The following is a 19,452-nucleotide window of genomic DNA, read 5'->3' as shown; positions in this document are numbered from 1 at the left end:
TATTTGTGTCATTTTCAAAGTGGTATAATGTTTTATCCAAAATGTGTTTGTTTATGAAAACTTACAACAAAACAACAGCAGTGTCTGTTGAGGAATACAACTTCCTAATTCTGTGCATAATCTTTTGCATCAAAGATATTATTCATCATGAGTTGATCATTAGTATACGTTATTGTGCAGTCATTCCACAACATGTGTCAGAGTGTTTGTCTCTGTCTATCTTCTGCAGCCATCTAAGACGCAACAACATACACTTAACCAACTTGTTTAGCTCTTATTCTTTTAAGACAAAAGTACTAATGAAAAATGTCACTCTAATATTGACAATTTTTACTGAAGTACTTTCACTTAATGATACTTTATACTTCTACACTATTTCATGGGAAAATATTTAACTTTTAACCGCCTCCTTGGGCTGAGCTAAACGATCTATAACCAACAGACCAAAACCAAAAGACTCTCCATTTACTCTCCTAAATTACAATGAAAAGCAACAAATTCTTCCATTTAAGAAGCTGGAACCAGCAAGTGTTTGACTTTTTTGCTTGAACAATGACTGAAAGGATTGATCCATTATCAAAATAGCTCGCAACTAATTTTGTTTTCGTCTACTAATTAACTAATCCACTACTCGTCGCAGCTCTAAACCATACACACATTATTTAATTGTTTGTATGGAGACACTATTTAAATGTGTGAACCCTCTCTCGTTCATCTCTTTCTTACCTCCCTTTCTCTTGTTCCCCCTCTCTCTCCCTATCCTTCACCCTCCCCTGCTGTCTATCTCCTCACCCTCACTGTGTGCGCTGTCAATAATTGATGATCCTCACCGACTCAAAGGGTAACAGGTCCCCGGGAAAATGTCTCAACCATTTCTTTATTTATTTACAGTATATCCTTAAGTTCAGTCAGTCTGAGAAACCACCTCGAGCTTTTATTCAAGTATGAGTATCGATGGGCATGATGCAGCCCAGCCGTGTCCGTTTTGCAGGTTGTGGCGGCAGCTGCACCTGTGACCATGAGCGGGTTAATAATGCCGCCTGTCTGGCTGACAGCAGGACAGAGAGAGGAAAAGGAAGCTTAAATGAGTGAGAGGCAGGGGGCAGAGAGTAGGAGGAGTGACAGAATGATAGAGTGAATTAATTCAACCTTAGCCAGCCCTGATTGACTCGGTAGCAAACTGGCATGTACAAACATTACCAGTGACACCAAAGCCATGGAGAGAGAAAAGAGGAATGACATGTCGTTCTCCAGAAAGAGAAGTTTCACTTTCGGGGCATATGGAGGGTGAGTAAAGACACAATTTGTCTCATGTTAGAGCTGACATTTAACAACACAAGTCAGTTAAGTAGCTACATATACTGAATAAATGTTATTGTTAGATTATTCTGTGTAAGGTGATTCGTTTTCTTCTTCGAGTCGTTCTCACTTCCTTGTTTACAGTGTGGACAGATTCACGTGTGGGGATGAGACAAGGTGAGGGTTTCTTTTCCATTTTATTGCAGCATTTTTTGAGCAAACATTCAAAGCTTTGTTGTGTATACTGAATGAGAATTTTGTGAATGAACCTGTTGCTGCAGACCTGAATGTCCAGAGGACAACATACTGGACAATCTGGACTCCCCTGCCAGTGAGAGCATGCCTTTCGTCTCTGCCAGCAGCAACCAGAGGGTGATTTCATTATCATATTCAGCTCCCCCTCTCATTTAAATTGCATAATGTATTTCCATGTTCTGCGTTTCTGAGAAGTCAAGTTTCCAGTCGCAAACTAAACAGTTTGTCATGTTCCTCTTCCCCCCCTGTGTGTCTCCTTCCCTTTCTCTATGTCTGCATGTCTGTCTGATGTCTGCTGCCTGTTGCTCATACCAGGACACAGAGCTGTTTGAAATCATAGAAAAGCTGCAGGTGAGTGACAGTATGATTGATCTTTTATACTGGGAGAGTTTCTAATCATCAATACTCCTCTTGTCCATCAGGGCAGCCGGATCGATGAGCAGCGGTGTGAATTCCCTCCTCCTCTGAAGGTTAGTCTTCAATATGAGAGGCTATATATACGGGTTTGATCCCGCATATGTGTGTGTGTTTTTGTGTTGACAGTGACCTTTCTACGAACGCCATGACATTGGTTTGCCAAAACAACAGTAACGACAGGCCCTCATCATCATCAGATGTTTCTTTGTGTCTATGTTAGTCTCAGCTTTTAACGATGGGTGGAGATCTGCTGCTCATCCTCCCCTCTAAGTTGGGTGGCTACTGGATAGACCCCCCTCTGGAGAGGCTTGTAGACGTGAGTCCCACCGCTTCCCACTATGGACTCAATCCAGACAGCTACGACATCATGGAACGAGACAGAGAGGCCAAAATCTACCAAGAGTTCTTCAGCTCAAGAGTAAGTAGACAATATGTAAAGTCACGTATTATCTTTCTATGACTGGTATTTATGTTTCATCATCTTTTTTCCCTTTAGTACCACCACTCATTCACAGCAGTAGATCCATCTCTGGGGCCGCTGGTTCTCTCTGTGTGTTTGGAGGATGAGGAGAACAAGCTGCGGGTGATACTAAGGTTGAGATCTTCAGCCGTTTCAGTCATTCTCACCTCATTTGGATGTTTGAGCTTCACTGGGCAGAATGATGTGTGTGCAGAGTTTGACAGAAGAAGACAGTTTACTCAATCATCTGCTGAAGGAGGAAAGTTTGTCTCCTCACCTCAAATCTTAGTTTAAAGATCCAGCGTGTAGGATTTGTGGTATCTAGCTGTGAGGATACAGATTGCAACCGACTAATCACCCCTCACCACACTCTCCTCGACAATGGCCGCTAAAAACGGGAATATGCAACAGTCCCTCTCCAGAGCCAATGGTTGGTTTGTCCATACTGGTCTACTGCTGAAACATAGTGGGCTCCACAGAAGAGTACCCAATCCCTGTGTCAATTTAAAAGGCTCATTCAAACACAAAAAAACAGAAAGCTGATAGTTCAGGTGATTGTACATAGATAGGATGGAGAGCCTCTTGCGTTGAGATCATACTAGCCATGATGCCTGTCACCACGCTGACAATCCAACCAATGACTACTCAAAAGTCATTATGATATGACTACGATGCTGGAAGTCAGTCATAGTTGGGGGAGCTTAGAGGTTAGTGATGACATCATAGTAAATGGTGCACAACATGAATGTTATTTTGTATTAATTTGAATGACGAGGACAATAGTTACATAGTTATTAACAATTTACAACAAGAGAAGTTTTGCACTACAGCAGACGGCAAACGTGAACACCAATATAGGTCAGAGCAGCCACAGCAGCCACAGCAACTACAGTCAACAAGAGCAAGGAGATGAAGAGGGAGAAAAGTACCCCAGACTCCCTTATAAAACTGCTCAATTTTGAGTGTTGTGGAGATAGGGGAAACTTTATGAACTTGTGAAATGCTGACTATGGGAAATTCTTAATTATTTGGGCCTTCCTGTAAATGTGGCATGTTATACTAGAATTTGTTTCTTTTCTGTGTAAAAATGTATGTGTTTATTTGCATATAGAGCTGGAAAATGAGATCCAATCACACTTTCTAAATCAAGTAATGGATTTTATAATGCCTTGTTTTAGGGGGTGCTGCACCCTCCTCAGCACTCCCAGTTCTCGTGTCCATGATCTCAACTACACACCTGTAAAGTTTTCATTATGTTGTAACTGTTGCATTAATTTCCTAGGAATTCTGCTCACATTATATAGAGATTGTGTTTCTTCTCTCACAGGATGAAGGAGTGCTCTCTGCATGGAGTTTTCTCTGTCTCTCTTTTCCCCAACATCCCATCTGCTGTTGAACTGGCAAAGGTATCAAACATATACAGACGTATTGTCAGCACATTACACTTTAAGTATCACAAGTAAATGCTGTCATTGTCCCTTTCAGAGTATTTATTTGATGTAACATGTTACTGGATAATTTAACTTACTTTATCTGCACTATTGTTGGTTATTGTGATTTATAACAATTCATTATGTTGTATAAACTGATCATACATGTATGTAAATGTATGTAGAAAAATCTTCAATGTATTTAATAACCAAAGCATTCAAATAAAATCTCTCATCTTCTCTCTAGATGCTCTGTGACAGAGTGACTGTCTCAAAGTTTGAAGTGGTCAGCTACCTCAAGGTAATGCTCTAAAATGACCAATTACTAAAAATAAGAACACTTATTTCAAGCAAATCCTCTCAGATCTCACTCTCACTCATGCCTCAGGCTCCAGAACTCATAACGGCATTTGATGAACACAGAGTGTCTCCTAATTTCAAGTTTGGCATTTTAAGCCAAAAGGACGGGCAGGTGAGAAATTGTGCATAAAACGTGCTGCATTCATAAAAATGACTGAAATATGGCACCATGTCATAACTACTCCCTCTCAGACAACATCCATCTCTCTCTAGTTCACTGAAGAGGACATACTCAGTAACAACGACGAAAGTGACGAGTTTAAAGAGTTCCTTTCCATTTTGGGAGAGACAGTTCAACTGCGAGGCTTCACCGGGTAAAGTGCAGCATGTTGATGATGCTTAGCTGGACAAATGACACATGCAATGTGTAAAATCACATGAGTCTGTCTCCTCACTCCCTTTTCTCAGGTTCAGAGGAGGACTGGATGTGTGCTATGGTCAAACAGGAAGTGAGGCAGTCTTTACGTCCTTTCAAGGAAGAGAAATCATGTTCCATGTCGCAACTAAACTGCCTTTCACAGACGGTGACCCACAGCAGGTCAGTTACTGCATCACCCTCAGCCTGCTGATGATTCACAGGTGATGTTTCTCAGAATATTTTTATGACTAGTTGGAAAACAAGTTTCTTGACACTCTTTTTCTCTCCTCCTCAGTTGCAAAGAAAAAGACACATTGGTAATGATATTGTAGCTTTAATATACCAGGAGGGCCAAACCCCTTTTCTGTCAGATGTTATCAAGTCTCACTTCCTGCACTGTTTCCTGGTGGTCCGGAGGATTCAGAGGGCAGAGGACTCAGGTGAACCTGCGTACCAGGTGAGCGATTTTCAATAAAAGTGGAACGACTGGCATCTTGTTTTTCCAAAGATGATTTACCTTTTTATTAAAAAGCATACAATATTTTACAGGGGCTAATATAAATAAGAGATTGAATAAATTCAACAAGATGTCAGATGATATTCATACATTTTTTGACAAGCATACCTTAAATTTAGAATTTTACAGCATTTTACAATTAAATAAATTTGACACTGCCCTCTGGTGGACAAACTATGCAACTCTGTTTTTTAAATGACCTTGGCATTTCAGTCAGGCTCTGATATTTTTTTTCCTCTTCACAGGTGTCTGTCACAGCCAGAGAGGATGTTCCTCCCTTTGGTCCGGTCCTCCCAGATCCTCCCATCTTCACAGAGGTCAGAAACAATACCGGCATCAACAAGCTGTTTTCATTTATCTCACGTAATGTCACAGGAACAACCAAATCATAATTTTCAGCATCTTTTTCTTTTTGTTGTCAGTCTGCCACTGACTAATACGGTGTTATTTTCGAACCTGCCAATCCTTCATTTTCCAGCAGTTGTCCCCAAAAGACCCTGTTGTGGAAGACATTTTGATTCGTTAAAGCAGGAAAAGCACAGGTGTAATAATGATAATAATGATAATAACAATGTCTATCATGAAGAGGGTCGGTGTGAAGAGTTCTCCAGTGCTCTTAACACACAACACAAAAACACAGGTTTAATTAATAAAATCAAAGACGTTTTAATTCCATTTAGCTGCTTCAGTTTTAGGGTCTTGTTGTTGTGCATGCTAGTTCTAACTGTTGTGACTCACTGGATCACTTTCATAGAACAGAGCCAACTCACTGAGCCACCGGCCAAAGCACGTTCTCCTTATCTTTTTCCATAATACAGCCATGAGATGCTTAGCATGGAGGAGGCACGTGTTAATTAAAGCTTTCTTCTGTTGTCTTGCTTTGATGATCCATCCAGTAAACTTTGTTGTAACTCCAGTGAGCATTTTGGTCCACATCATACCTACCTGATTCCCTACAACACAAATCAATTACTGAGATGCTTCATAAGTCGTTGTTTCCTGTGTCCTGTGTTTCAGCGTTCCCTGCTGAGAGAATTCCTTCTCACCAAACTCATCAATGCAGAGATCTCCTGCTATAAAGCTCAACAGTTCAGCAGACTTGAGGTAGAGGGTAAAACTTTTTACTTCTGTTCTTTATTGGTGAATATCCAACTTCATGTGCTCTCCTGTCCTGTCCGTTCTCTGTTATGAAGCTCCGGACTCGTTCATCGCTCCTGGAAAGCTTGCAGGCTGAACTCTCCACCCGTTCCCAGTGCATGATGGGGGATCGATCGCTGTCTGCTCTCCCATCTTCTGAGGGTGTAAGGGGGGCATCTGAGGGGAGTGGAGGGTTCATTGAAAACTTTAAGGTAAGTTTTAGAAATTCTCTCAAACTCGACCATACTATTTTCACTTTACCATTTATTATCTGAATCTCTGTCATCAGAGAGCCATAAGAGTGCGGAGCCACTCTTTTGAGACTCTTGGGGTACCGAGGAAGGTTGGTAGCAGTGCAGCACAGAAGCCGAAGGTAAAAATTCACAATGGGAGCGAATGAGTTTGACTGAATAAGTACTTATTGAAAGGTTTGAGCTCATTTTTTTTCTCTAACTTCTTTTACAGCCAGAGAAAGATGGAGAGAGGTAAGACTTATGAAAACAGAAAGTAGTGTGGTCTTTTGCATGATTCGATTGCATGATCATCAATAGAGATTATTGTTTTCTCTGCTTTTCAGTGACAAATCTCCTGGACCTCTGCCTGCTCTCTCTGACAGTTTGGGACCAGCTGAAGTCAAAGATCAAGCCAGTCCTCAAGAGGAGACGTAGAAGGAAATATTCATTTGAAGATTTTAGATTTTAATATACCTATAGACGTTGCTAGCCTATATGATTACTACTGTATTATCCTGGTGGGTGGCGTATATGTAAATAGACTGTAAAAGTAAATAGTATTTCTGAGAATATAATTATTTTACTGTCATAGAAGTGATATTCTATATTCATGATAAACTGTACATTGTATTTCAGTGAGATGTTAAACATAAAAAACTGCCAGAGAAGGCTGAAGTGTTGGGACAGAGTTTACACTGGTGTGTTTGTATTGTCAATAAAAACCTTTTACTTTGATGAGGGATAGAGGTGGAGAAGAGAGGCAGATTTCAATTAGAATAAGCACAATATGCAGAAAATAAAGAATGCTCATTGTTTTAGAAACATTTTTAAAAATGTGGCAATTTAAGAAACAAACATGCAATAGCAACATAAAAAGAAGCAGAAGAGAGGAGGAAGAAAAAGGATAGGCCTGATCAAAAACAACCTGTCTGCAGTTCCTTCCTGGTTATTTATGATGTCGTGCAAAAATCTGTTTTTGACATTAAAGGAGAAATCTGAGCTATTTCCTGCATGGAGTGTAAATACTACATACAACAATGTGTTATACTGGAAAATATTCATATTAAGATTCACAGAAAATTATAATGTAAACGAGACATTGCACTTCAAGTGTGCTGCACATATAATTTGCGGAAGACAGCAGCTGACATTTTGGCTTGTCAAAGTAGGAAAGTGACTAATAACATAAACAATGGCTCTGATTTATTCAAGTGTCTAAAATGTAATTCAGCCGTCATTTAATTTATTGACACCTGTGGTTCTTCCTACTGTGACATGTCGAAATGTCTTTTGTGAGAGGGACATTGAGGATGTAAAGATACTGGCTTGACAATCACTCGAATTAGAGATGACCAAATGTTTCACAAAATTAAAGGGTAAGACATCTGTATAAAACACAAAAGTATGCTGGAACTCAAAGAATACAGGACAGAAACCAGGAAGAAGTGGCCATCATTACCCGTTTGAAGTTAGTGTCAGCTAGAAACACCTCAGCATGTGCTACTGTCATGAATGTAATGTTTATGATGAGGAGTGAAGGAGACCAGCGACAGTGGCAGAAGTCTGAAGATCTTTTACATACGTAGAAATATTTAAAGTAAGAGTCTACATTCAAAATTTCACATAAAAGCAAAAAGGCATTGTTAAAAAAATACACTAAGTACAGAATATATTTGGCAATATAATCTGCATGATTACTGATGCAGGAATGTAATCTGCAAAGTAATCATCCATATACTAAATAAATAATCATAGTAATAAAAACGATTTTAATAAAACAGGCAATAACACAGAGGAGTAAGATCATACAGACAGAAGCTGGTACAAAATCTTTGTTGTTTTTGTGCTAGTGTGAGAATTACATAGATATTTCATATTTGTGTAAATATTTTGTGAAATCATGTACGCATTAGGGTGACAACAGAAATATGCCGGTACAACAAAAACAACAATAATAATAATAACATAAGGCTTTATTAATCCCTCAGCAGGGAAATTCAGTTTAAGAGTCATAGGCAGAGGGAAAAGAACAACAGTGACTGAGTTGAAGATTTTAAAAAATGTAAAACAGTAGAAGCAACACAGAAATATGTTTCAAATATTTTTATTTGTGAAGCAACAGGTAGTCAGTACAATTTCTAGTATAAACATTGCTTCATTTCAATATATTCAAAAATAGACAAACAAATAACAAATAATCAAAACAAACAAACAAAAAATACATAAACAATGTTGGGAAGATAAATTAAAAAACAACAACAAAAAAAACAAAACAAAACAAAAGCAACCAAACAATAAAATAAGCACTGAGACCTCCCTCCCCATCCCACCCCACCCATCAAGTGCCACTTAAGTCTGGAAGCAACACAGAAATAGAATGATATAAAGATAAATTGAAAAAGTAACAATAACAATAATAATAATAAACCCATTTAAGACGTGAATAAACACACATAAATTTGAAAATATCTATTTAATAATCTAGAAGTTTGTTAATGAACATCTTCGTCACTGCTCATGTACTGCTCCACTCTCCGCTTCAGGAGGCGCTATGATGTAAAGGCTGTCTTGTCTACCTCCATTAAAAAACCGTAGAAGAAGACGAAGAAGCCCGAGTAGAAGAAGAAAATAAAGGTAGGTGGGTTTGCGTGGAGTTGTTGTCGCTCCAGAGGAGGGCAGTAGTGTGGCGTTGAGTTTGGCTTGTGTTCAGATATACATTTCGACTTTTATCTTGAAGTGCATAATGAAAAAAAACCCTTCCTCCTCTCATTTCTTTCCTCACCCTGGTCCTTATACTCTTCTGTAACTGAGCGGTATGTGTTGCTTGCAAATCTAGCTAACTGAAAGCTAAGCTAACCTACGTCTATATCCATAAATTATAACTCTTAACGATTTAAGCTAACTGCGCCGATACGTCAGATAAAACCGATGAAAGTGATCTCTGTCTGCTTATTTAATCGTGTAATGGTTGCACTGATTGGACTAAACATTACAGTCCTCCCTCAACTCAGTTGAACTTTGACACACTGAGCGGTGTGCAGACTGGTTTGCGAGGAGGCAAGAGGAGACTGTCCCTGCGTCATTCACACATTACTAAACAGTTTAAACTTCACATTTATTTAAGCGTCGTGTCCCTGCGAGTTAAACTAAGAGCCACTGACATCCAGGATGACATCCAAGAAGGTGGTCCAGTTGTTCTACGACGTGGTTTCTCCCTACTCCTGGCTCGGCTTTGAGGTTCGTGTCTCTCTGTTGTTCATGTTCATTATCAGATCCACTGTCTTGGTGAAAAACGAGGATTTACACAGGTCGTCTGTGTTTACAGGTGATGTGCCGCTACAGACACGTGTGGAACATAGAGCTCAAACTGCGACCTGCTTTCCTGGGTGGCATTATGCAAGGATCAGGTACTGAAGCAAGTGGTGGAAAGTAATCAAATGCTTTACTCAAGTAGTCTAGCAAATCTGCTACTTAATATTTCCATTTCGTCACATTTCAGAGGCAAATGTACTTTAATTACTTAACTTTAACGTTTTACTTTACTGATTCATATTAGTAATTGCAGTTTACAATATACTATTTAAAACGAGATCCACTTTGAGCAGCTGCAACTGTAAAATGATGCTGACACAGATTTATAAATAGTTATAAGCAATAATCCGATATACTGTATGTTATTCTGAAACTGGCTGTGGGGCATAATGAGTACTTAAAGTGTATTTTTGATGCTATACTTGTGTACTTTCACTCAAGTAATATTTTGAATAGAGGACTTTCACTTTTAATTCTTTATTTCTTGATTGCAGTGTCGCTACTTTTACTTAAAGGGCCACTATGTAGTTTTGGAGAACAAAATTCAAACTCTGAATTTTAATATTTACAACATTAATGAGGTAATGATACAAACTGATGGATAACTAAATTCTCCATAACTGAATAAACAAGCTGTTCTCAGAGGAAAATAAGGTTTCCAGAACACTGTTTGAAGCTAGAAAGGTGGTAAGTAAAACAGTATGAAATTGTTTGTTTATTCAGTTTATTCAGGCATTTAAAAAAATCAGTCAATGAAGATCCTTCTCTTCTGATTGAGTCTTCCCCAAAACTACAGAGTGCACCTTTAAGAAAAATATCTGAGTACTTCTAAAAAAAAAAAAGAAAGAAAAATTGGATCTTGAAAACTATTGTAAGGCATGTTGCATATTCATATCTGTGTGGAAACTGTTGGTGCTGTTGTATCTCATACAATATGTATCTTTCATTACAGGCAACAAGCCTCCCGGCGTGGTTCCAAACAAATTCATGTACATGACGAAGGATCTGCACCGCTTAGCGGGGTATTTTAATGTTCCCTTGCAGCATCCAGCTGACCCTTTTGAGGCCATGTTCAAAAAAGGTACATACAAACAGGATGTGACGGGATCAGTCATGTAATGTGTGTTGATAAGACCACAGCTGGGTTAACCTGCTTGGGAGCCCCAAGATTAAAATGAGCTGCTGGGACTACCCTCTCTGGGGATTGTGTACACTTTCATGGATCCTGGTTTACTGTTTTGTCATTTAACTAAAAGCAAATTTGTTTAGGAATAAAGGGCAAGTAAACATAATATAAGCTGAAATATTGAAGATCCTAAACAACACTAGACTAGAGCCCAAACAATCGATCAACAGGAAATGAATCATGTCAGTTGATTTTGTGCTCAATGATGCATATTCCCATATAATACAACCGACCAAATTATTGCTATAAGTGAACCTGGGGCTGTGGGTCTGTGGGTCTGAGGGTAGTTGCTCATTTCTCCCCGGTTGGTAATTCAACCTTGTACAAGACAGTGGCTAGTCCTGTTTCTTTTAATTGGCAAAGCTAATAAGGCAGTGAGTTCATCAGTTCTTCTTCTATTTTCCTCTTCTAGGCTCCTTGTCTGCAATGCGATTTGTGACAGCAGTGCAAGAGAGGGAGAAGGGTGGAGACAAACAGGTCGAGCAGGTGTCCCGGGAGCTGTGGAGAAGGATCTGGAGTGAGGACAAAGATATCACTGAGCCTGCATCGTTGGCCGAGGTACCAACTTACCCAGCCTGGTTGTGTCTGAGAAGATTAATAAGCACCATCTAGTTTTGTCACAGTGGTGTTTCTCTTTGCTGCAGGCGGCGATGAAAGCAGGATTGTCTGACAGCGAGATTAAAGAAGCGCTGGCACTGTCCACCTCCAAGGGGATCAAAGACAAACTGAAAAGCTCAACACAGGATGCGCTTGATTATGGGGTCAGTTGTCCTTCAGTTCTCCTTTTTGATTCAGGCAAGAGAGACAAGATATGACGATGTCATGAACTAAATCTTTCCTGCCGTCTCTCCCCAGTCGTTTGGCTTTCCCATGATGGTTTGTCATGTAAATGGAAAGCCAGAGATGTTTTTTGGATCTGACAGATTTGAGCTCATGGCCCACTGCATTGGTGAGAAACCTGTACTGCACATCATTAACAAACACAAATGCAGGTCATGCAAATGTGACATTTAACAGCCTTCATCTACTGTTGCAATCTCTGTAAATCACCCTGATAAGAACCTGATAAATATTGATATACTGTTATGACACACTTAAGAAATACAGCTTATTTTTTTAATTTTGAGATTGACAACATTACAAACTGTATTGCAGCTTTTTTCTCCTTTTGTTTCTGTGGTTTGTACAAAGTTCAGCATCTCTTTAGCAATTCAGGCTGAAGCTGCACTGAGATTCCTGCCCAGTCTCATGTTCGTGTTCTCTGTTTCAGGAGAGAAGTGGCTGGGACCTCAGCCTCACACATCAGCCGCCAAACTGTGAGAGAAAACGCTGCCTTCACACACTGCTGTTGTGCTCACAGATTTTTGAATTTGCATTTCATGATTTTCACTAATTCTTCAAATATCATATTTTCAATGCCGTGCCTTCTGAAATCAAGCCGTATATTTCTAATAACAAACAGTAATGTAAATAATGTAACATGCAATTGTACTGTTAATTATGTGCCTATTAAAATGAACTTTGGCAACTTGCAGATAATAAGGCTTGTTGTTTTTTCTGTTGAACTACAAAGGCATGAAAAGAAGAATTGTTGCATCGTAATATTATATTTTTAACCGAGCTAGAGCCGGGGCTGTATGGATGGTAGGACGGTCGGTGCACCACTTTGGTCCGGTCCAAAATATCTCAAAAACTACTAAATTCAACTACATTCATTGTCCCAACCGGATGAATCATACAGACTTTGTTGATCCCCTGACTGTTCCTCGAGGGGTCACCATGAGGTTTTTGAGTAGTAGCATTTAGTGCAGACATTCATGTTCCCCACAGGATGAACTGTAATATCTGGTAATGTTTTGAGTTTTCATCTGCCGTCATTGGGAAATTCTTGTGTCACGGTCATAGGTTATCCAGGCATTTCATGGGAACATAAATACACTTTAAAGCAACATTATTTAGAAATTGTCATTTTTTGCGAGAGAAACATACAACAGAAAAAAAAATAACACATATCAAAATAAGTTAAATAGCTGCATACAGAAAATAAGAAAAAGCCTCAGCATACTCCTGAAATGCAATAAGATACTGTATGTACCCATAGAATACACTTAATATAAAAAAAATACAAACAGGACAACAAACTATACATTAGACAAGTGTGCAAAGCTCTCAAGTGCTACTTAACAAATGTTTCTCTGCTAAACTAAGTTAATAAGATAAACACTACACCTGCTTAACATCAGCATGTTAGCATGCTCACATTAGCATTCATCTCAAAGCAGCTGCTACAATATGTGGTGTCCAGCAGTTCATATGTTCTTTACAAAGATTAGATTTTTTTATCTGACTGCAACATTTTTGCCAATCTTGTTCTTACATGTAAATCAAGCAATTCTTTAAATTAATATTACTTTGGGTCAGTGGTTTCTTCTCAGTCAGAAGGTCCTGAGTTTCAATCCATTTTCAGCGGAAGCCTCTCTGTACAGGTTTCCTCCACCTGTCCAAATATATGCACGTTATGTGGAAGGGAAATGAAATACCCATAGCTATTAATGTGAGTGGTTAGAGTCTTATTGTGTTTTCTTTATGGTAGACTGACAAGCTGTGCAGGGTGTAACCCTCCTATTTACTAATGTAAGCTCACATCTGCTCTACATTCTTACGAAATTAAACAGGATGTGGGTGTAGATGGTGGTTGGATAAAACCCTTGTTATGAAATCTCTAATCAAATGTGTCACAACAATTGACAACAACATGGGACATACAGTATTCCCACACTGTATGATAACATCATTTTGTATCTACTTGTTCAAACAGATCTTTTCAGCTGTATGATGCCATAATCATAAAGATGGAAAGATCCGCCATAGTTTTCATGGCTGCAATATCTCATCAAAATTAAATAATCTTAATGTCTTTTTTGACAAATTCAGTTTGGTATTTTGAGAAAATTATAGATTTTGACTAGAATTTTGATTTTTTTTTTCATTCCTGGTATTTCAGTCCAGGATGAAGAGATTTAAATTACAATCTTTGGATAAAACTTGTGTACTTTTACTTCAGTAGAATTTTGAATGCAGGACTTTTATGTGTAGTTATTAAATGTTTAAAAATGTTTTTTTATTGGTACTTTTTCTTCAGTAGAAGATTAGAGTTTGTCTTTCACTGCTGTAACAATGCATTATCCTGACAATATACTTTCATACATTTTACATGATGTGACCTATGCCTAATGTCTTTAACTAGCAAGAAATGCAGTTTATTATTGCTGAATAAATCCTCCAGAGGCTGCAAAACTTGTCATACTTGTTCCAATACAATGAAGATCAGCCATGCCTAACAAAAGGACTAAAAATGACAAGGACTGGTGGGACCTGTTTTTTCCCAAACAAAGACAAGAAAGGCGGGGCCAGATATAAACTAGGTGACATATGTCGACTCCAGAGAAGTGGGTAGAGCAACTGAAAGAGAGGCAGGGCAAGACTGGATTACCATCAACCTGATATCAACCTGACACATCACCTCTCAAACCAAGAGGGAAGGAGACAGAAAGGAGGAAGAGGTAAACAAGAGAGAAGAGGGATGAGGTGTAGGTGAGTTGGGTGGAGTTAAGAAAGCACAGGAGGTGGACTAACAGGGAGTAGCTCACTGATCCTCTGAGAGAAACAGAGACAATGAGGATCTGAAAAGCAAAGCTGAACCCGGACTCGACATTCAGCTGGGAGGATGTATGACAAGTGGCTGCAAGACAAGTGTATGACAAGAGCCTGGAATAACAGGATTTAACATTTTCTTTGGGATAAGACACAACTGAAGAGCTGAGGTAAGGACTGTATACACTACATGTCTTCGAAGTCATGTAATAGATTGTTGAGATAGCTCTGAGATAGAGTAGGTTAATGTTTAACATAAAGACTGTCTATCTCCTTCTGTGATGATCATGACATTGCTTCTAGCCGAGCGAGCTGGCGCTGTTTTTCCATTTGTGTTTGCCCTTTGGGTGTGAAGAACCCTCCAGCTGTAACATTTCTGTGCCATAAAAATGCAGATGAACAGGTTTAGAGATGTTGGATCTGACGTTTAAGGATGAGGAGTTTCCTTGTGTGACTGCTGTGTCATCTCTCTTCCTATATACTCTAAACTCAGATATACAGAATAAAGATTCCCCAGGTAGAGATTATACTTTAATTTTTTTTATGTATACAGCTTTTGTGAAGGGTGTGTGTTATGGCTAAACTAGCTCATATAGCTTTACTTCACCTTTACATAGAGCAGTGAGTGAGATCTGTGCTAAAGTCCTGTAATGATTAAATTAAAAACAATTCAGTGAGGTGTCAGGGTTTTTTTTGGCGAGCCTCAGAGGTGGTGTACCAACAGGTGAAGTTTCTGGTCTCAGTTACACATTCGCTCAGACACCTTCTCATGCTGGATACCTTGTAAAGTGTCATGTTACCATTCACTGATTCAACCCAGGAGACAACACAGGTTTCAGGACGACTACTGTCACTTTGTCTCGTCTTTATTCATCTACATCTCTTTGTGTAACCATGACAGAGATTTTGGCAATTTTGTGTTTTTTGTGAATAGAAAATATCCTGAAGCTATAAAAGTACGCATGTGGAAATAGTTTGTGTGAATAAAACATTCTTTAATCTCTTTTTACATGTGCCAGGATGTCTTCAGTATCAGAAGCAGACTTCCGCTGCAAGCATGGAGATACAATCTGTGGTGAGTTTTAATCAGAAGAGATAGCTTGACTTGAATATTTTTGGCCTTGTTCAGCCATTAGACGCCTTCTTCAACCTTGACATGAGATGAACAAACAGCATACCATCTCAGACAAACATGTCTGTCAGTGTATCTCAGACTTGCTGAGTGATTGTAAGGATTGTGTCTGTTCCTGTTTGCAGAGATCCGTGTGTACGAGCAGGAGGTGATCATCGTGCCCACCCTGCTGCTGGCCAGCTTCCTGGTCACCCTGGTCTTCGTTCTCCTGCTGCGCTTTTGTCCAGAAAAAGTCGATCGAATCCGTCCACAGGCCTTAAAGTCGACCAACAGGAGAGTGCTGCATGGCATTGATGGTAAGACATCAGAAGCACGAGCTTATTACTGTTGATTTAATTCAATGAAACCATATGACATAAATTAAACTGGATCGACACAGACAGCAAGCTGTTTCTAAATGTTTATCTAAGTAAGTTGGTTTTTGAGCCTCATTCCCAACTCATCAAATACTGAAGCTTTGTTATATCCATATAAATCCATCCCTTTATCCGGAATTGATTATTAAAACAGTTGTCAATTCTGTATTCTTAATTGTTCTTCTTTATTTTTCATAAATCAGTGACATGACTGATGACAAGTTATCCACAAGCTTCCTACTCTCATGTAAATCCTTTCATTTATCTCTATTGATAATTATTCTCTCTCTCTTCCTTCTTAGCTCCACCAGGTATCAATGTCCTGGAGCATGAAAGCATCGCTCTGGACGTGCCCAGTTCCTACTCCACCTTCCACCCCCCGAACACTTATGCCTCCAGAAACCTCTCCATGTCTGTGGTCACACCCTCTATCCCGTCCAGCCCCCCGCAGCAGCCCTTCAAGCCCAGTTTCACTCCCATTGTCCAGCCAAGAGAGTTGCCCCGCCAGAGGCTGCCCGAGTCCTTCAACCTGGTCACCCCTATGCCCGGTGCCTTCTCCCTGCGCTCCGACTCCGCCGTGTCCCTTTACAGGGCCCGTATGGAGAACAGGAACGTGGTGCTGCGAGTCCTGAATGGTGAGAAGCTTGAATTTTGTGCGAGAGTAGTTGGTTTGAGGTTTCTGCTGCGTTCCTTGATCTCCCTCTCTTTTTTGCCCCTTACAGACTCTGCTGATGCCACAGAGAGACACAGCTTCCTGGGCTTCGCATCCTTCCTGGCACAGCTCGGACCACATCCCTTCCTGCCAGAGCTTCTTGGTGTTGTGTCACTTCGAGCTCCTCTGGTCACAGTCGTTGAAGAGCTGGAGAACAGAGACCTGCTCAGCTGCCTGTGGCGATGCAGACAGGTATATTTGTACAGAGGGTAGTGCACTGCTGCAATGTGTGTTAACTCACTTTAAACATCAAAGCAAAATAAGCAGCTCCTCTTGTTTTTCAGGACAATGTTGATCCTCCATGTGAGGTGACTGAGAGAAGAATATTTACCATGGCCAACCATGTGGCCTCAGCACTGGTTAGTATGCTAATAAGTACTGTATGTCCTCATCTTTTTTAGACCTTTTTTTTTGTTTGACTTTCAAATCACTGACATGGGACTACAATAACCGTGTCCTGACACAACCTCAGCAGAGACTTGATGACAGGGTTTCACTCAAATAACCCTGACAATCCTGAAAATGACATAAATGTGATTTTCATGTGTTTTTGTATAATTGTCTTATTTCTTTTACCTTGTTTGAAACAAACAATAGTCTCACAGGGATAATGCTAATATGATGATGTTTATGGGTAATGTTTACCTTGTTGCACCAGCTTAGTTTAGCTGACATTTGCTTATTAGCATTAAACAAAAACGACAGCTTAGGCTGACTGGAAGGACATTGGAAATCAGTTTAGTAGTTTTTGTGTAATCTTGCTGACAAACCAACAAACAAACAAATAAACTTACACATGTAAAAACGTAACCTCCGTAGCAAAGGTAGTATTAAACTACTTAGTATAGTAATGGACCAATTAGAAATTAGGCGTTAGATGAAGTTATTTCCCATATCCTGTGGGAAACATCACCTGGTAATCTGTAACATAAGGTAGTTGTTGAGGCATTTCACCTCAAACCTCATATTTCAATCACATGGCTACAGTAAAGTCAGGGTATCACTTACGTCAGTAGGATTCATCCACTGGGGATAATCATTTTTTTTCAAAAATGTTATGCCAATCCTTCCAATGGTTGTTGAGGTATGTCAGTTTGGACCAAACTAGGCTTATGTGTTTAATCCTGAGATGCCCCTCATCTTGTTCCCCAATCAGGAGTTCCTTCACAGCAAAGACCTCCTCCATGGAAACATTCGTGCCCGCAGCGTCCTGGTCACCAAGGACTTCACGGCCAAGCTTTGGGGCCTGCATGGGGTTTACACAAGGAAGAACCAGGGAGCCTCTCAGAAAGATGATCCCAGCATGAAGAAATGGCAGGCACCAGAGCTGTTAGCCAGGAGACCTGCTGGTCAGAGCAGCGACATGTGAGTTTGTCTTTTTTCATTTCTGGTATTGACTGAATTTACATCCTTCAACACAGACGCTGCAAAAAAAAAAAGTTCTGTGAGTATATTATTAAGAGTGTTAACTGAATGGAAGGATCTAACCAGTGTTTGCCTCTGTGTCCATCTCTAGCTGGTCATTTGGCATCTTACTGTATGAAATGGCAACATTGGGTGAGTAGAATTTTAACTTTCAGCAAGATACTGGTAAATAATTCATACTGTGTTGTCACTTCACGTCACGTTCATCATCATATTTTAATACAGCATCTCTGCTTGAATCAGGCAACTGTAGGCAATGTATTTACAAACCCAGAAAAGGACTTCTTTATAGCAATGGGATGAAGTACCTTAATCTGCAAATGCAATTGCTGTATTGACTGAAAACAGACATGTCCATCTTGATATCTTACCCACAATCATACTCTATTGATTTTCCAGAAAATATACCATAATATATATTGATATTGCAATGTAAAAGTACATAAACTTTGATAGAAGATTTTCTCCATACGCCTCACTCCTACCTACTTACTCCTTTCACTCCAGGCGAAGCTCCATTTGCAGAAATTCCAGTTACTGAGCTTCTTCAGTTTCATCAACGAGGGAAAAGTCTGAAAAAACCTTCCAACTGCTCCAACACACTGTAAGTATCCAGATAACACAACCAAACCTGAAGCAGAGATTCTCTCCTCAACAAATGTGCTGTAAAGCTCAGACTATTTCCTCTCTGCCTCAGATACACCATCATTAAGGGTTGCTGCCAGTGGAAGGATCAAGATCGACCCTCTCTGGCCGAGGTGAGCCGCAAGCTCAGCTCAGGAGAAAAAAGTGCCTCTGATAAAGTCCTGAAGGCATCGGGGACGGTTAACATTGAGCAGTACCTGCAGGAAGCAGGGTACGGAGAAACCAACAGCTACACTGTTTTCTGATCCCCGCCCGTGTCAGCGGGATTCATTGCACTATTCTCCCCAGTGGTACCTCAATGGCGCACTTGTCCAAAACAATATCTCTCAAGTGCAATAAAAGTGTTCCCAGCTCTATTTATAAGAGCTTTGGGCACTGAAATTAATCTTTTATTTCGTTTTGTTTTTGTCTCCTACTTCAGTTAACAAGAAAAACTGTGTAACTTGTTTACCTTTGGGGACCATTCATTTTCATGTAGGAGCTCATTCTTGGCAGTTCCTGAATCTTTGAGGTTCAGTTGGGGGAAAAACAACCTGTAATTTTGTAGTGGTACACTTAAGGATA

At 39.8% G+C, this 19,452-nt stretch overlaps 3 protein-coding genes across 3 annotated transcripts; all 3 read left to right on the top strand.

The window, feature by feature from the left end:
• The first annotated feature begins 1,216 nt into the window (after nucleotides 1–1,216).
• On the top strand, nucleotides 1,217–7,308 carry rap1gapl (RAP1 GTPase activating protein-like). Its single transcript, XM_073485700.1, has 19 exons — nucleotides 1,217–1,287; nucleotides 1,444–1,476; nucleotides 1,581–1,671; nucleotides 1,870–1,905; nucleotides 1,977–2,024; nucleotides 2,192–2,389; nucleotides 2,468–2,565; nucleotides 3,759–3,837; nucleotides 4,109–4,162; nucleotides 4,250–4,333; nucleotides 4,435–4,535; nucleotides 4,630–4,759; nucleotides 4,875–5,036; nucleotides 5,342–5,413; nucleotides 6,114–6,200; nucleotides 6,290–6,445; nucleotides 6,523–6,606; nucleotides 6,699–6,718; nucleotides 6,811–7,308. Exons 1-19 carry the CDS (start codon nucleotides 1,217–1,219, stop codon nucleotides 6,899–6,901), a joined length of 1,695 nt encoding a protein of 564 aa, XP_073341801.1. The 3' UTR covers nucleotides 6,902–7,308.
• A 1,836-nt stretch (nucleotides 7,309–9,144) lies between these two features.
• gstk1 (glutathione S-transferase kappa 1) lies at nucleotides 9,145–12,506 on the top strand. Its single transcript, XM_073485701.1, has 7 exons — nucleotides 9,145–9,703; nucleotides 9,792–9,873; nucleotides 10,731–10,859; nucleotides 11,377–11,522; nucleotides 11,609–11,725; nucleotides 11,820–11,913; nucleotides 12,235–12,506. The coding sequence occupies exons 1-7, from the start codon at nucleotides 9,635–9,637 to the stop codon at nucleotides 12,282–12,284; spliced, it is 687 nt and encodes a 228-aa protein (XP_073341802.1). The 5' UTR covers nucleotides 9,145–9,634; the 3' UTR covers nucleotides 12,285–12,506.
• Nucleotides 12,507–15,638: 3,132 nt separating this feature from the next.
• Nucleotides 15,639–19,133, top strand: styk1b (serine/threonine/tyrosine kinase 1b). Its single transcript, XM_073484631.1, has 9 exons — nucleotides 15,639–15,693; nucleotides 15,876–16,046; nucleotides 16,409–16,741; nucleotides 16,829–17,010; nucleotides 17,103–17,177; nucleotides 17,975–18,183; nucleotides 18,335–18,375; nucleotides 18,751–18,847; nucleotides 18,941–19,133. The coding sequence occupies exons 1-9, from the start codon at nucleotides 15,639–15,641 to the stop codon at nucleotides 19,131–19,133; spliced, it is 1,356 nt and encodes a 451-aa protein (XP_073340732.1).
• The last annotated feature ends 319 nt before the right edge of the window (nucleotides 19,134–19,452 follow it).

Source organism: Pagrus major, chromosome 17 (genome assembly GCF_040436345.1).
Source record: "Pagrus major chromosome 17, Pma_NU_1.0".
Classification (NCBI taxonomy): Eukaryota; Metazoa; Chordata; class Actinopteri; order Spariformes; family Sparidae; genus Pagrus; species Pagrus major.
The sequence above is the reverse complement of the archived record's forward strand: the minus strand, read 5'-3'. Positions and strand labels throughout refer to the sequence as shown.

Bases quoted from the DNA above. Each gene is read 5' to 3' on its own strand.
- rap1gapl (XM_073485700.1), top strand. From the start codon at position 1,217: ATGGAGAGAGAAAAGAGGAATGACATGTCGTTCTCCAGAAAGAGAAGT. The intron at 2,566-3,758 runs GTTGAGATCTTC...CTTCTCTCACAG, and splicing joins AAGCTGCGGGTGATACTAAG to GATGAAGGAGTGCTCTCTGC. The intron at 4,760-4,874 runs GTCAGTTACTGC...TCTCCTCCTCAG, and splicing joins CAGACGGTGACCCACAGCAG to TTGCAAAGAAAAAGACACAT.
- gstk1 (XM_073485701.1), top strand. From the start codon at position 9,635: ATGACATCCAAGAAGGTGGTCCAGTTGTTCTACGACGTGGTTTCTCCC. The intron at 11,726-11,819 runs GTCAGTTGTCCT...GTCTCTCCCCAG, and splicing joins AGGATGCGCTTGATTATGGG to TCGTTTGGCTTTCCCATGAT. The intron at 11,914-12,234 runs GTGAGAAACCTG...TCTCTGTTTCAG, and splicing joins GCTCATGGCCCACTGCATTG to GAGAGAAGTGGCTGGGACCT.
- styk1b (XM_073484631.1), top strand. From the start codon at position 15,639: ATGTCTTCAGTATCAGAAGCAGACTTCCGCTGCAAGCATGGAGATACA. The intron at 15,694-15,875 runs GTGAGTTTTAAT...TCCTGTTTGCAG, and splicing joins GCATGGAGATACAATCTGTG to AGATCCGTGTGTACGAGCAG. The intron at 18,848-18,940 runs GTAAGTATCCAG...TCTCTGCCTCAG, and splicing joins TCCAACTGCTCCAACACACT to ATACACCATCATTAAGGGTT.